This window comes from Musa acuminata, chromosome BXJ2-10 (assembly GCF_036884655.1).
Source record: "Musa acuminata AAA Group cultivar baxijiao chromosome BXJ2-10, Cavendish_Baxijiao_AAA, whole genome shotgun sequence".
In the NCBI taxonomy this organism is placed as follows: domain Eukaryota; kingdom Viridiplantae; phylum Streptophyta; class Magnoliopsida; order Zingiberales; family Musaceae; genus Musa; species Musa acuminata.
Window position 1 is genome coordinate 30,998,846 of NC_088347.1, and position 16,513 is coordinate 31,015,358.

The 16,513-nt window shown below is 45.7% G+C and overlaps 5 protein-coding genes across 9 annotated transcripts; 2 read left to right on the forward strand and 3 right to left on the reverse strand.

Annotated features, from left to right (window-relative positions):
- Positions 1-608: 608 nt before the first annotated feature.
- LOC135625775 (probable UDP-glucosyl transferase 73B6) lies at positions 609-2,048 on the reverse strand. The gene has a single exon (XM_065130866.1). The coding sequence runs from the start codon at positions 2,046-2,048 to the stop codon at positions 609-611; it is 1,440 nt and encodes a 479-aa protein (XP_064986938.1).
- Positions 2,049-2,806: 758 nt separating this feature from the next.
- LOC103968771 (small ribosomal subunit protein uS12) lies at positions 2,807-5,408 on the reverse strand. Its single transcript, XM_009382079.3, has 4 exons — positions 5,270-5,408; positions 3,647-3,802; positions 3,424-3,550; positions 2,807-3,126 (listed from the first exon to the last, which is right to left on the reverse strand). Exons 1-4 carry the CDS (start codon positions 5,272-5,274, stop codon positions 2,986-2,988), a joined length of 429 nt encoding a protein of 142 aa, XP_009380354.1. The 5' UTR covers positions 5,275-5,408; the 3' UTR covers positions 2,807-2,985.
- A 125-nt stretch (positions 5,409-5,533) lies between these two features.
- LOC103968772 (dof zinc finger protein DOF5.6-like) lies at positions 5,534-8,312 on the forward strand. Of its 4 annotated transcripts, none has more exons than XM_018819110.2 (3): positions 5,534-6,772; positions 6,869-6,901; positions 7,205-8,312. In XM_018819110.2, the coding sequence occupies exons 2-3, from the start codon at positions 6,875-6,877 to the stop codon at positions 8,048-8,050; spliced, it is 873 nt and encodes a 290-aa protein (XP_018674655.2). In that variant the 5' UTR covers positions 5,534-6,772; positions 6,869-6,874; the 3' UTR covers positions 8,051-8,312. The 4 variants fall into 4 exon arrangements, with proteins under 4 accessions (XP_018674655.2, XP_018674656.2, XP_018674654.2 ...); XM_018819111.2 differs by having other exon boundaries at positions 7,208-8,312; XM_018819109.2 differs by having other exon boundaries at positions 5,534-6,901.
- Positions 8,313-9,546: 1,234 nt separating this feature from the next.
- LOC135625121 (iron-sulfur cluster assembly protein 1-like) lies at positions 9,547-13,664 on the reverse strand. The gene is made up of 3 exons (XM_065129472.1): positions 13,314-13,664; positions 12,409-12,463; positions 9,547-9,855 (listed from the first exon to the last, which is right to left on the reverse strand). The coding sequence occupies exons 1-3, from the start codon at positions 13,606-13,608 to the stop codon at positions 9,693-9,695; spliced, it is 513 nt and encodes a 170-aa protein (XP_064985544.1). The 5' UTR covers positions 13,609-13,664; the 3' UTR covers positions 9,547-9,692.
- Positions 13,665-14,980: 1,316 nt separating this feature from the next.
- Positions 14,981-16,415, forward strand: LOC103968774 (zinc-finger homeodomain protein 6-like). 2 transcript variants are annotated; one of them, XM_018819970.2, is made up of 2 exons: positions 14,981-15,209; positions 15,291-16,415. In XM_018819970.2, exon 2 carries the CDS (start codon positions 15,365-15,367, stop codon positions 16,301-16,303), a length of 939 nt encoding a protein of 312 aa, XP_018675515.2. In that variant the 5' UTR covers positions 14,981-15,209; positions 15,291-15,364; the 3' UTR covers positions 16,304-16,415. The 2 variants fall into 2 exon arrangements, with proteins under 2 accessions (XP_018675515.2, XP_018675514.2); XM_018819969.2 differs by having other exon boundaries at positions 14,981-15,186.
- Positions 16,416-16,513: the final 98 nt, after the last annotated feature.

Here is a 16,513-nt window from a genome sequence, read left to right on the forward strand (position 1 = left end):
ACGTGGTCGGACCAACATGGCTTTGCTATTTGATCGTGTAGATTGAGCTCCATCCGAAGTGCAATTGAATGAATCGATGTGATTCGGATTCCGACAACTCAAACGTCAGCGCCATCATATTCTCCGAGGAGAAAAAGCGTCAAACCATGTCGACATGCGAGCTTCATGTGTCGTCACCGATGGCAGAAATATCATGGAAGAGCACACCAGTTTTTGCCCTTTGGATCACGTTTTCCACATCACCGTGGGAGGAGCCACCCTCCTCGGTAGCCCTCTTGGCCATTAGGGAGAGCTTTCTGACTCTTCCCCCTCGTTCTCTTCGCCTCCTCATCGTCTCCATCCATCAACTGGCTTATGACCATCAGTATCTCTGCTGCTACGAGCAAGGGCCTATCTTCTGCGTCTACCGTGGACTACTGATATATATATATATATATATATACACACATGTCACTGATCACATCACAGAGATCCATGTCTTTTTTATTTGACTAAATCCCTTCGCAAACGTGGCCTCGACTGTAACAGAAAGGTGTAACATGTGCATGCACGCATAATATTATAACACCAAGATTAGCAATCACAATAACAGCTAACGTTGCGGACTCCTACTGGGATTTCGAGTTTGGCATCGTCCGTCTGTTGGTTAATTCTTGGATCAAGTTTTGCGTATCAATGTAAGACGAGCCACCCTCGTCGACGGCGCTCTTTGCCATGAACGACAACTCCCTCGCCCTCGACCTCATCATGTTTGCTTCCTCACCGTCATCCATCAGACGCCTTACCGTCCTCTCTATCTCTGCTGCTGTGATCAAGGGTCTCTGTTCTGGGACCACCGTGTGCTGCTTCGCTCCGATGGCCACCCCGATCTTGAGCACCTCAACGAGCAATTTCTCGTTGAAAAATTGCTCCGCGAAGAACGGCCAGGTGACCATGGGCACGCCGGCGGTGACGGCCTCCAGGCTCGAGTTCCAACCGCAGTGCGTCACGAAGCCGCCTACGGCCGCGTGGTTCAGTATCAGGATCTGCGGCGCCCAGCCTCTCAGGATCAGGCACCTTCCCTCCATCCTCGCCATGAACCGCTCCGGCCACCATTCGTCGCGGCATTTCTTGACCGCCCAAATGAACGGGCGGCCGGAGGCCTCGAGGCCCAAAGCTAGCTCGCGGAACTGGGCCTCCGTGAACGTGCCCATGCTCCCGAAACATACGTACAGCACGGATCCGGCCTCCTTCTCACCCAGCCATTTGAGGCACTCCTCTCCGTCGATGGCGGGTTTGTTTCCTCTGCGCGACTGCTGCTCCGCTCGCGCGTTGCACAGGGACACGGGGCCGACGTGCCATGCCTTCTGCCCCAGCACGTTCCTCAAGTGGTCCGCAAACTCCGCCTCCAGCTCGTAGAAGCTGTTCACCACCACCCCGTAGCTCTTCGGCTCCCACTCTGCAATCTGATGTATAATTTCCGTGAAAACGGGATGCATCTGTGTCTCGTCAGGCATCTGCGACCGTTGCAGCTCGACACGGCGAGGAAAGTTGGGAATGGTGATGGTATCTTCGTCGGTGGGCAGCTGCTCGAAGAGTAGGCTTGCGTGGGCGCAAAGGGCGAAGAAACTGATGCCATGGAAGACCAGGCGTGGAATGTTGAGCTCCTCAGAGATGTTAAAAGTCCATGGGAGGAACCAGTCGGTTATGGCGGCGTCAGGGAGAAGTTCCGTGAGGACGCGGCGGAAGGGTTCTTGGAGCATGGTGACGCCGGTCATGAAGGTGGGATGTTGGTAATACGGGACGGAGGAGGCGTTCTCGCAACCCTCGGGTAGGCCGACGGCGGTCGAGGGGAAGGGGATGACATGGAGTTCAATGGGGCATTGATAGGAGCGTTGGGCCAGTTCGATGGCAGCTTCCAGGGACGGCGCATTGGCTGGGGTAGTGAGTATGGTGGTTCTGACGCCACGCGCGGCCAGGAGCTTGGCCAAATCGACCATGGGAAGTGTGTGGCCGGGGGACATGAGAGGGAACAGAAGGATGTGGAGAGGTGGTGCTTCCCAGCCCATGGATGGATGGAAGTCCTTTGCTCACAGTTACAGGGAGTGAGTGAACAATCGAAGTCTATGGTTGCTTAAAAATGGCTTTTATATTGTTCTCGAACAATTGAAATGGGCTGTCATACACTCTTTCTTTCCCTCCTCTCTTTCCATCTCTTCATCTTTCTATTTTTCCTCTCACTTTCTATTCAAGAACCAATCTTTAACTCTCTTGTCTGTCCTTCCTCGGTTTCAAATGGATTCATCTGTTTCTTATACTTGGCTGTATTAGCAGTTTTAGATCTCAATGTCCTAAAATGGCTACCTTACGAAGAGATTTAATACAACAATTGTTTAAGCCATGAAGAGCCCAAAAGCTAAGCATTAATCAACAGTTCTTTTGTCTTCTAGATGGATCGATCTATTCAGTTTTTAAACTATCAAATTCTCTTCAAAATGTGTCATGCCGTGAGAATTTATGGTATGTTAATGTTTATCGCACATATGTCAAACAACTCCAAAAAAAAGAAAAAAACCATGCGAGGGTATGGTGCTATATGATATGATTCTAGAATCTATTTTTTTGAAGAAGAATAGTAAATCTGTGAAATAAGAAAAAAAATAGAGCCCAGTGTCGATCATACCTCGGTGACCATCTTTGGGTCTTCCACTGTCATGCTTTCAAGCCAAATAGTTCCATCAGCAAGTACCTGCAAAAACATGTTCTAAAACCATTCCAGCGCAAGGAATCGATTGAACCCAATCGATTACTTAAAGCTCTAGATCGGTGAGGAAATGACAACACTGGCATAAACTACAAAATAAAGCATCCATGGTGGTCGAGCAGGTAGCAATGCTGACAAACAGACACCATAAAACATCTTCAAAGACAGTTCACCGGAAACCATGAAAAAAGACATTTAAAACAAATGACTAACTGGTTCGTTCGGAATAATGCCATAAAGCATCAAGACCGAGGCTTCTCCTTCTTTTCCTTGAATAATGCCAACAGGGACACACCTGAGACCTTCACAACCTTAAACCTCACCCCAGGGATATCACCCACCGCATGGCCCTTACGTCCAAATCCAGCAATCAAGACTTCATCCTGCAAAAGCAAAGCAACTCCCTTCGATTAGCAGAAGTTACGGAAAACTGATACCGATAAGATGGTTACAATTATTTTGTTCTTTTCTTTTTAATCTTGAAGCAAGATCAGCACCATGAGCATGTACACACTCGGCAATGCGATGATGGCACCAGATTGTTCCCACACCAGGTCTATGGAAGACCAACAAGGTAATATCCCTTTCACTAATTTTCTTGCTGACAAGCAAATTAAGATCATTTTCCAGGAGAGCTCAATGATAGAGAATTTCTAGAAAAATCAACAAATGAAACTTACATTTTCCTCGATGAAATTTAAGCAACCGTCATTTGGTACAAAGGCTGCAATTTTCTTCCCGTTCTTTATCAGCTGAACTCTCGCACACTTCCGGATGGCAGAGTTGGGCTGCTTAGCTTCGATACCTCTGCAACAGGCAATCCAATGTCAGACCTGCCAGTATAAGCAACCAAAACTGAAAGAAAGAGGAGAAAAGAGTAAAAGTTATAATCATATAGCTTACATCTTCTCAAGGACAATACCCTTGGCATGCGAAGAACCAGCAAAGGGCTTCTTCCATTCATTGCCAAGATGACTTTTCTTGTATGCTTTGTCTGCCCATCTCTGCCTTCTCCTGTGAGTTTTGAGCTTGCGCCCAGCTCCCATACCACGAGTCTTCCTGGAACCGAGCTAAAAGTTAATGAAAAAGCTTTCATTTTCAACAAACATCTGTCTTTATCTTAGAGGCAGAATAGTTTCATGGTTTCTACTCCTTATCATCTGAAATGCAATCCAATGGCCAGGTACCAAAAACCGGTGAGTTTGTCACAACACTTAGAAGCACTGATCACTGTTTTTCTTTCTGCACATGATATATTTCATAATCAAGATCCATTCTCATACATGATCTTAAAGTTACTACTAAATAATTTTGTTGGTTATGTCACAGACATATAAACTTCGTCCTTGCCACAATATGAGACTGAGTTACCAAATCTGACACCCCTACCACTGAAGCCTTTGTTCTAAGACAATCAAATCACATGGATCATAAACTTAAATTCCATTTCATGTTAAAGAGGATCAGTGCCAAGCAACTACGTACCAGTAACAAACCTTAAGGACCCAATAAAATTAGGTCAAGGCTGAAGCCAATAAAAACAAAGGAAGCCAAACATTAGCGTTGTTTTGTTTTACATGTTGCCAACTTGCAGCATGAACATGAGACAGATACGGCCTAGTAAGTTCAGAGAAGAAAAAAATCATATCACCATCATACGCTTACTCAAACCAATTCGGGATTCCAACAACTAGGCACAAATGTTCAAGGAATGTTTCCCTGATCCAGAACGTCTACATAGCATACTTGGATTATTACATGCAAATGACTCATCCTGATGTCCAGCATTTCCTTCCACATGAACTAGCAAGGCAACCTAATATTCAATTATCTTCAACTTCTACTATAATCAAACGGTTCGCATCAAAGATTAATCAGAATAGAGTAAAAACCTGTTTCACTCGTTGCTACAGACCTCGCAGAAATAGAATCAGATATATGATGCAAGAGCTAAACTATAGTGATCAATTTATGGCATCAGATACATGATGTAAGAGCTAAACTATAGCGATGAATTTACACATTAAAAAAACAGTATGATGAACGATGTAAGACTGAAGAATTACAAATCCACAGTTCAAAAATAAACAAAGAAATAAAAAAAAGCACAAATGAAGAGTGCCTTTTGACTACTCACTCAGAGAAATATTGACATTAAATGCAACATATTTATTAAAATCAATAGTCATCGCTCATAACCTATGTTAACATCACATGGATTGAATGTCCCAAGCAATCAAAACCCATTCGTTTTCTTCTCCAATTACCTTGAAAAGATAAAGCATTTAACCACCTAAAGCAGTAAAACTACCAATATTGAACTTGAAAGTTCCAACGTAAACCGCCAAAGATGACTCCATCGTCCATTAGAACCAGATCCAAAACCCAATCCAAGATATCCAAAGAACATAAGAAGTATAGCACCAGTGCATACACCGCAAGGAGGAGTTCAAATGTGGCATTACAAAAGGACGAGGCAACTGAAAACAACAAAGTAACACGAGTCAACCTCTCACGGAAACTCACCCCATCGTGTTGGATGTCGCAACGTCCTTCCTCTCTCACCTCTCCCTCGGCGTCTGGGGCTGGAAAGAATCCAAGTGCGGCGGAGCGTGGGGATGCCCTAGCTGTGCCCAAGCAATATATAGTAATGGACCGAGCCGCCGGTATACGCCTGCAATCAGGCCCAGTTAGCATCTGAGTCCATGTGACGTGTCTATGGTAACAACAAGTCAGGCTGTCAGCCCAATTGAAGAAGGCCCGGCCCAACGTACGCGTCTTTACACGTGATTTGAACGTGTTCACCATTTCTTTCAGAAGGCAGCAACTGGAAAGGCAACGGAATCGACTCGGTCGGTCACGCATGCCATGAACGCGGGCGGTGTCGGCCAGCGCTGCACACTCCGCCATTGCAGGCAGTGCACGGTGACGGCGAATCACCACTCGCCAAGAGGAGGAGATCACGATCTCAGCCATCTATCCCGTGCTCGCGCGCGGTCTCGTCGATCGAACAGATGATCAGACGGTCGTTCGCAGCAAGCAGCAGCGCGTTCGGCTCCTCGCGAGCGTACGTCTCGCCGTCACGACGAGCGACACGCTGCAGTCACGTGAGGGTCCCGTGGAATCGATCCCTTGCTTGAGGGGTGGAGAGCCAGAAAGGGGAAAGGGAAGCGGTGGTCTCCACCCATGTCACCTCTTCGGACCACAGCGTGCCGTGGAGTGAGCTTGCGGTCTGCTGTTGCTGCTTTCCCGAGGACCTAAATATTCCCATCGCCCAACGACATTGCAGCTCCTGACACGTGTTTGGATTATTTCACTGTACGGCTCCGGCTGCCGGTGTCCGAGCAATCGCAGAAGAGATAAGATTTTTATCGATGGGACGATTCAAATCCAAATTCGACGAGCCTATAAAGCCAAAACAAGAACTCATAACTTTTTGAATCTAATTTGGATCGGATGTCGTCTCCATTACACACATTATCGAGATTTATCTGTGGCTCTGTCTTTGCAGGCTAGGCTTGCGCAGCAGCCAGGAAAAGAACACTACGATCAGTTTGGTTGCATCCACGCGATGGAGAGTTGAAGGAGTCGGTGGAAGAAGAATACGACCCACGTTGTTTCGTGATGAAACTGCAGCTGCTTTACTGCAGTTTGGTGTCCGCAAGGCGAATACGAGAAGAAGAAAAATCACATACGACGATGATACAGTATACAGACATGGAATATCGTGCGTAGAAGATGCTTGACTTCCATGGGATTAATGTTGGTGTCCGCGTACGTCCTTCTTTTCTCTGCAAACTAAACACGAAAGGCAGACGGCCGGTTCTTTTGTGGCCGCTAAGCTAGCTGTATCACAGGGTCGTCGGTCTTTGCTTCCGACAAGACGTGTCCCCACTCCCACAAGGAGGAGAGCCGCAGTGGCCGCTCGCCCATCTTTTTCTCCCTTCATATTCACATCCTCACGACCTTTCATGCCCCACCGACGCTCACCAGCTATCCTTCCCTCCTCTTCGCACCCCCGCATCAGTAGTCGGTCCTTTGCAACATATTGTTTAATTTGGATACTAGTTAAATCTCATTTTCTGCTTTGTTCTTATCTGCAAAATGTCAACTCCTCCGATGCAGATTTGCATGGACGCCTCTTCCGACTGGCTAAAGGCAAGTCATCGCTTCGAAATTTCTGTGGCCATGATGTTTGGCAATCCACATACGTTGGTCGCATAAATGAATGCTCGATGCCTTCATGTTCCGTAGCAGAAAATCGACTCGCCTCTCATTTTTTTGATTCTGCATGTGTGTACATCAAGAGGACCGTAGTTCTTGATGCTGAATCATATGATGCTTGTAGTTCTTGACTATGTGCATTAAGATTTGCTCTCTTTTCAGTTGATCTTTTCGAAGTATGTCGAGTGGTGATTGGAATCTTACATTTGATGATGATCCTTGTCGCAATTTATGCAGCAGGGCATGGTTCAAGAGGACAGCGGGACGAATTCCTCCTCCCCGTCCAGCGAACTGATCTCATGCTCAAGGCCGCCGGTCATGGACAAAAGGCTGCGGCCGCAACATGATCAGGCCCTCAAGTGCCCTCGGTGTGACTCGACTCACACCAAGTTCTGCTACTATAACAACTACAGCCTGTCTCAGCCGAGGTACTTCTGCAAGACATGCAGGAGGTATTGGACTAAAGGTGGAACGCTTCGGAATGTGCCTGTCGGCGGCGGCTGCCGGAAGAACAAGCGCCCGAATGCTAAGAAGACAGCCGACCTGTTTCATCCGACGGCCTCGCAGTTCCAGGACGCAACCCTGCAGGCTCTCCACCAATCCTTTCCCTTGGTGCAACTGTCGCATCTCGAGTCACTGACCTATACTCCCCGGAACATCGATTTCACGGAGTGCAAGTACAACCTGATGCTCGACAACACTATGGATGGTCTCGATCTCATGGATACAAAGTTCGGAGCCATGTTTCCTAGGAGCCATCTTCCCTTGGGCGGAGGCATAGCAGGCCTCGGAGAAGCAAGCCATGGATTCACCTCAGCCGGCTTCCATGGCTCGAACGCTTGTGGCTTCTCCATCGATGGGAACCATGCGGCCTTCATGGAGACATGTCAGAAGCTGGCACTCCCCTTGGAAGGGCGCGAGGAGGCAAATGCGGTGTATGTCAAGCCCAGCGATAGGATTCTATCGATGGAGTGGCAAGATCAGTGTTGTGCCGATGCTGGACGTGAAGCAATGGGTTGCTCCGATGGCCTTGGATCGTGGAGTGGGATGATGAACGGACATGGCTCCTCGGCGACCATGTGAAACTAGAGTTCTGCTAGTCGTTACCACAATCAACTACGTAATGGTAGAGAAGAAGCATTCTGCCTATGTTGCTTCGAGTATTTGCTATTTCCCTTTCGATTGGTCTTCCATTTCCGGAGCAATGTGAAGTGATCATAGAAGCAGTGGAGTGACCTAATCAATGTTTTGATACTTTCTTCTTGTTTCTTTCTGTCCTTTTCCCCTATCCCTTGATGAAGTCTTTGTAGCAACTTGATCTTTAAGTGGATTCCTAGAGAAAGAACTACAATCGACGTTTCAGAAAAAGAAATTCCAAGACTCGGAAGGGATGAACTCAGGTTCGGTTTATGTCTTTTTCTATCTGATACCTTACATTAACTCACGCCACAAGATGGTCGTATGTATGCTACGGTGCTTTGAACTTGTATTTACTTTGAGCTTGAACTTAAGTTTGTCACGTCCAAAATACTTCTCTTTTAGCCACTAAATACACAGTCGAAAAACTCGAGATTTTAGACCTCAATTCTACTAAGAATATCTTAGTACTGTAACTAATAAGAAATAAAAGCAAACTCACGGGAGAAATGTAAGATGCCATTGCATGCATGATTAGGCTGTACTTCTCATTGATGCCATTGTTTCATCAAATTCCGTCTACTCATATGAATCCGTTGAGGTTTCCAGCATCAAATGCTTCTTCTACTCTAGTTTTATGTATAGTTCTGCCACCTCTTGGTCTCGTCGGCATGCATGATCCTGGGAGACGAGAGGACATGAGATGAGATGAGATGATACGGTGGTACATACGCAAGCCGTGATCCTTTTGCAGATGGGATAAGGTTGACTGCATAGATTTGCGTGTCAAATCCAGGATGCAGAAAACTAGGTCCTAGGTAAAGCGATATCTATCTACAGTTGTAGGGGCCACGAAAGGAATGGTCTCAAAGGTTCGTCTTACTCATTGCTAGACCATACCTCGTCGGTGCCTGTCCATGCGAGTACAGGAAATAATTCTGAACGCTTTTCCTCCGCCGACAGCTCACTGGTTGAACAAAGGTTCAAAAACTCGATGGAAACCGAGTTCGGGTCCCAGGACACCATTGTCAAGTTAGCAACTGCACATATTGAGGATGTGATTGCAGTGGCTTGCTTTCCCAGAGAGGAGGAGGATGGATGAGGGAGCAATAGCCAAGGGTGCGGTCAGCAGGCAGCTCTCTCGGACAGCTACAGCATATGGCTAGCCTACTTTGTCGAAGAACGATGGGGAAGCACGATGGGGAAGCTAACTGTATTGGTTCGTTGCTCCAGTAATACTCGATACCGCCCGCAATGCAACCTAATATTAGAAAAGCGGCTGTAGCCGTCATGATTAATGATAATAAACAAATAAATTTATTACAGTTGAATGCAAGATTCACTGGCCGTACGTGATATGATACCATTTTAAAGAATTTAGACAAAATATCTAGAGCTGATTTTGAAATTTGAGTAAACGAGCAGAAGGGCCTACAAAGAGCTAATGTAAATCACGATCATATTCAAGATTTATTATTCAAGACATATTCTGCTATAGTGACATATTACTTGATATTGGCACACCAAGCAAAAGCTAACACACGAGCACAGCACCAACAACATCTAGTGGTATGATGACCGTGGCATGTCAAGCGCCATCAACCTTCTCCGTCTGTGTGGTCTCAGCGTTTCCGGCTGCCAGCTTGGTTTTCTTTGCTTCGTAGTCCTTCACAGCAGCTTTGATTGCATCCTCTGCAAGCATGCTGCAGTGGAGCTTCACTGGGGGAAGAGAAAGGTGTTTGGCAATTTCTCTGTAAAATCGCACAAGTAAATATCATCGGAGTCAATTGTAAATGAGAAAGACCACAATATTCTGGGAGCTGTCAGATTCAATAGCAGGTAACCATCTGGTTCAAATCAAAAGCATTACCATAAACATGGCATTAAAGATCAGATAAGAGCTAGAATCTTTTCCAAAACAAACTGTCAGCTACACAGGTGGCGCACACACACCGAGGACAAAGATTATGGGAAAAGAGAGAAGCATCACACCTGCTAGAAGGTTTACAAATGCAAGCAAGGATCCAAGCCCAAAGTAAAACTGCATTTCCAAGAAAATATTGACCTAGCTGTCGTAAATTTTGCATCGGACACTATAAAAGGTACTTGATCCTAATTTTGCTTCCTGAAGGCTCTAAGTTTCTTTGCATATCAAAAGTAGCTTCAGTTTGATTCCTGTTTCAGGGTTAGGAAAGGAGGTCATACTCTGGAGATTACCGACCAAATAGGCATACACATTTTTGGCAGTACAGATTCTCACAAATCAACCATTTTCATTATAAGTTATGGAGTCACCAATACATAAATTTTGAAGACAGGTCATGTTGAATTAACTCACACTAATTGATGATTGTGGAGTATAGTCATTTATTAGGAGGAGAAGTTATTTCAATTTTATTTATTTGTACAAACTTCCTACAGTTCCCCCACTAAATACATAGAAAGTTCCTTTTGTTAATGAATAAATGATTATGAGCATTAAGTCAAGGATAGTATGTATAACCATTTCTTTTCCTACAAATAGGATCCAATTTGATACGCTGACATGTAAACTTAAATTGGCAATTCATGGAGATTTCAAACTTTGATGGACTTTATTCTCTTAATTGGAAAAAAGGCCTCTAAACGCTATCTATCAAGAGCAAATAAGTCAAATTAAGAAAAAAGGATAGACCAACAGCCTATTGAATTACTTGCTAATAAATTCTTTACTGGTATCAGTCCGGTACTCCCTGCATGAAAATTCTACCTCCATACCTGGTTATGTTGGCAAAACATGCATCTAGTTTGGCAATGATCTAATCTGAAAGATGAAACAATCATTCAAAAGTTCCATCCACATGCATCATCCAGACACTACAACCATCACATGAACTGCCATGAACCATGCTACTTAAGACATTTTCACAACAATTTTTGGCATTGGCCTTTGCAAAAAATATAAAATTTTTCGCATAAATTTCATGTAGTGGAAGAGATTTATCATCTATCTACCTATTTTCCTGCAAAACTCGCATGTGCCACCTATCATCTCTAGTCGTGAGGGTTCAATGTCCAAGAAAGGGTATGAAAAGTTATTGAACACAAAAGGCAGTTCCTACATCTGTAATTCAAAAATGACAAACTTATGTGCCCGAAATTGTAAAGTACCATATTAGTGACTTGTATACCATAATTGCAGGATTGCCAGGTATTCTCTTTCAGTCATGATAGATCATCACACCCCCAGCATATTGTGCACTCCATATAGCCTTACCATATTGTGCACTCCATATTGTGCAATCGATACATCCTTACCATCTCTATGTATTTTCCTACCATCAACAATTCAAAACAACCAGGACTCTGATTGAACACAATGCTTCCTCATAGTTAATTTCCTAGCCCCATTTTACTCTTTCAGTGTTTCAATTTCTTCTCTAGTTACAAACCCTATACCCATTTTCCCAACTTATATCTCATTGAATCTCAACCTTCAGAGAGCAAACCACAGCAAATCAAGAACATGGTGCAGCAAATAAAAACATAAAATATTACTGATACTTCTTTTAATACTTGGAAGTAATTTCTTTCTACTTTATTTCTCAGGAAACAATAAAAATTTCTTCAAGTTAAACATGTAATTGTGTCTTCTCTCAAAGTGTACATGATAAATATTCCAGAATCTAGATATAATGTATGAACAAATTCGACTAAATCATAGAAGTTCAGAAGTTGAATCTCAAATGGTGCAAAATAATTATAATGTATGAAGAAGTTCATCTAAATCCATAGCATCTCAGACATCGCACAGGTGGGTATATATAACCCTTCAAATGGTTTGAAATCTAATAAGAGGTCTCCACTAAAACATCAGCAGTTTCAAATATCTTTAAACCAACCAATTCACAAGATCAGTAAAGTGATCGACACTCTTTCCAGTGGATCTCCACATCCAGGTCCCTATTACAAAATTATGAGTATCATGTCTTCCACAACAATCGGACGGTTGCAGTCAGACAAAATATTTTTCTTTTGTATTCACTTGTTTCCTGGTCTAGAAACAGAGGAGATATATTTTGATGAAGTGTGCTTGTTAAGCAAGGGCTCAAGAGGTTTTACTATTTTCTGGTTACAAGGAGATCATGGAGTTTGCTGATATTATCTAGCAACCAAATGTTCCCGGCACTTCAAAGAAATCCTGGCGGTGCAAATACTTTAGAAGAATGCAGAATATTCAAGGTCTATTTTTTTTAGTTTTGAAGAATTAAAGAATACGAGTAAGAAATTCAAATTGCTAAAGATGAAGATAAGAGTTCACTTACGTGTTTTTAATGGATAACACTTCCTCCATGTGTTTTCCCTTCACCCATTCAGTAGCTGCAATAGATACCAGATCGATATCTGAGTTGCATTGAACAAAAAATAACTTCCTACTCTCAAAATAGAAAAATCATTCATGGAACTGACGACAAGTTCATATGTTAACCAAAACACTGCATATAAGGAACAAGATTATGAGCCTAATAATCTTTAGCAATAAAGAGTAGTAACCCTTCCCTTCCTGGCAGCTTTCGACAGCTATAAGTTACAAAATCAGACGCAAGTCTAATTTCATAATATTCCCAGAGATCACCAAAAGATTTGAAATTATACTCCATCCTTTGAAGCCCGAAGAGAACAACTGGAACCGCAGGATAACAAATAAAACTGAGCTATATGAAAGTCCAGAGCTCTTAATTGTCACCCACATCTGGTATCAAACGTAGGATCCGACTACAGAAATTAAGATCGTAATTTCCTTTTTCTTGTGAAACATCTAACTGCTTCCATATATCTTAAGGAATATGGACACCCAAATTGAAGTAATTAAACCATATTAATGCTTGGATGTGGAGGTTTGATCCCCTGGGTGAGGTTGATTGACCAAAGTTCCTTTTTTTCTCCTCCCTATAAATTTCTGAGATTATCCAAATCCCATCAATAGCATTTAAAGATTAACTTTATGGAATGGATCATTTTCTGGATTCCAAAAACCAAGAAAATATTATCTTTTAATCATTTTCTACATAATCAGACAACACAAATCAATTCTCCACCTCCAAACCTAAATCTATTAAGAATTTATCTGAACTATTTCATTAGAGACCAAATCGGACGTCACCAAGAAAAAAACGGAATGGATGAAAATCGGAGAAGGGATTAAGAACTAGGGATCGGAGGGTCAGACCGACGGAGGAGGAGGCGATGGCGGAGCCACAGCCGAAGGTCTTGAAGCAGGCGTCGACGATTTTCCCGGTGGCATCGTCGACCTTTATCTGGAGCTTCATCACATCGCCACACGCGGGCGCGCCGACCAGGCCCGTTCCCACCGTCGGATCGTTCTTGTCGAAGGAGCCGACGTTCCGGGGATTGTCGTAGTGGTCCACCACCCTCTCGTGATACCCCCGCGCGGCCACCGCCGCCGTCGGAGCCCGGTGCTCCGACCCTAATCTTAGAAATCGCCTCCCCGCGGCCCTCAACATCCTCCTTTTTTTTTCTGTACCCTCTCGGACCGCCTCTGGACCGAAGACAGAAAGGAGAACAGACTTCCATAGGAGCGCAGATAAATTAATGCGGGTAGTCTGGAGTTGGGCTCGGATCCGGATCCGGATCCGTTACAATATTACGAATAATAGTTACAATGCAATCATTAATCAAAAGGTGACACGTCGGTAGATGAACAGTCGTCGGACGAGAGTACGCGGAGAATTACTTTATCCAAAACATCTGATCCGACGCAACGAAGCTTTCCCGAAGAAATGGAGCCGCAGGTCGTTGCGTGGGTTCGATACTTCGTTTGCTACCCTAAAACGATCGGTGACATCACGGGAACACCCTCGCTCGTTTAGGAAATTTACAACCGCCACCCCGAACCCAATTCAAGCCCGAGTCCAACCGAGCCCAATCCCTAACAAACGGATTCGAACCCGATCGTCGTATTGTCTTACCCATGATTTCTTTTTTGCTTAATAATAATAATTCCTCTTATCGACAAATATAGTATGGGTTGTTTTTACTTTTCTTGTCAACCTCGGAGACGTACGAGTTGATCAACTGGCCGGATTAATGATTCCCGAGTTGAGAACAGCCGAGAGATCGTTCCCATGATGCTGTGGTGAAGGGGAAGAAGATGGCTTACGCTCTGGTGCTTCCCATGCACGCATCTACGACTTGGAGACGGTGGCCTTAAAAGAAACCGGAGAATCTTAGCAGGAATGATGCCGAAGCAGAGGGCATACGTGAATCGTTGGGAGATGCATGCGGGCGATGCGGAAGAAATCGCATGTTCTTCTCGATCTTTCAAGGGTTGAGGCAATGCGTTCGATGCGAACAGATGGTGCCTTCTGGCTGAAACGAACAGAGTGAATGTTCATCCTTCGACTCTGCAGCTTGGACAAGTCGATGAACATTCTGTCTCCAGCACGTATGTGACAGTACATATCATGGGGATCCAGACCATTAATCTGTTTGCTGCCCCGACGCATCGATGCATCCACCAAAAGACAAGAATTCGAGTAGCAAAAAGAAAAAGAAAGGGAATATGAGGAGAGAGGAGGGGCCTCCCTTTTGGCGGAGAGACTGACATGCCCACAGGGTTGCTGGGGTGTGGAGGACCCCATCATTGCAACTCCCACTCCAAACCCAGCCTTTGAGACTCTTTTGGCTGACCAGGACTGCATGATGGCTGAGCTGATGGAGGTATGACAGGGGCACCACCGCACACACACCCAGCCAGCCTCATCAGAGACCAGAAGAAGATAGCTGACACCCACAGAAGCTTTATCACAACTTGCAACCCAGGAGATAAGCAATCAATGAATCCTAACCTCACCTACCATATTCTAGCAGACCTGAGAGAGAGAGAGAGAGAGAGAGAGAGAGGGGGCAGCAGTAATAATGGAGGTGGGGTCAAATTGCAGAGCGTGGGAGGGGAGAGTGAAGCATGACCCTGTCGGTTGTTCCGGATTCTCTTCTTAGACCCTCAAGTCCCTCCTCCCACCCCCATGTTTTACTGCTCTCATCTCCTCCCTCTTCTCCACCACCACTCCTCCTTCCCTCAGGTGATGACTGCATGCTGCATTAAGTTCGTCTCCTTTCCCGTCCGACACTTTTTATTTGAACTTGGGTTTCTTTACTATGTTCCGACTTTCTGGTCCTGTTGCAGATCAAACTCGCCTCTTAATTCCCTTGGTGGTGTGTGAGTAACATCAGTTAACAGTTTGTCTCCAAGTCTAGTTTATGGAATTTAGGAGACAGGAGCAGGAGGAGGTCTACAACCCTACTCCTCTCCAGCAATCAGCCTTCACCAGGCCTCTACCGTCCTCCTCCACCTCACTCCTCTACGTAAGAGGAGGGGGAAGAGAAGGAGCAGGTGACGCTAGGAACGGGTTGGGGTCTCTTATCCAGAAGCCCACTCCCATCTCCGCAGCTCCTGCCGTGTCAGGTGCATTGGGTGGCGGTGGTGGTGGAAATCGGACTCATTCTACCGCCGCCGCCGCCGCCATTGCTGCCACTGAGTCTGACACGGCACTGCGGTACCGGGAGTGCCTCCGGAATCATGCCGCCAGCCTCGGTGGCCACATCCTCGACGGCTGCTGCGAGTTCATGCCACGCAGCGACGACGCGCTCAGGTGCGCCGCTTGCGGCTGCCACCGGAGCTTCCACCGCAAAGACAACGAGACGGACTGTGCGCTCTGCGACCTTCAGAACGGCACCCATGGCAGAGTCCCTCTCTTGCTTCCTCCGCCCCACCTCCCTCCACCTCCACTTCCTCACCATCACGCTCTGAAGCCATCCGGCCTTCTGCTGCACGCCGGGAACAGCGCCGGTGCAAGCGTGGGGGCGGCGACGGAGTCATCAAGCGAGGAGCTTATGGCTGGAGCGCCGCCGCAGCAGTTCATTGCGTCCAAGAAGAGGTTTCGGACTAAATTCACGGCAGAACAGAAGGAAAGCATGTTGGCCTTCGCCGAGACGGTGGGGTGGAGGATGCAGAAGCAGGACGATGCCGCGGTGCAGCAATTCTGCAGAGACGTTGGCGTCAGCAGGCAAGTGCTCAAGGTGTGGATGCACAACAACAAGAACTCCTCGAGGAAGCAGCAGCAGCAGCCGCCGCCGCCGCAGCAGGAGGAGGAGGAGGACGAGGAGGAGCAGCCGCAGCATGAAATGCCGGAAGACTGAGGAGCATGAGGAGAGAAGCCTTGTCGTACCTTTAATTTGTTTCCGCTGTTGTTTCTTGTTCTTAGACCAGCAGATGGAGTAATGGCATGACATGTAAGAGTCATCTGTTTAATCCTGTTGCATCGTAGTTTCTTTTGCCACGCCACATGGTTCTGCTGCGCTCGGTGGAGAAAGTAATGAAGCATTTACGAGTGTGCGACAATGGAATCA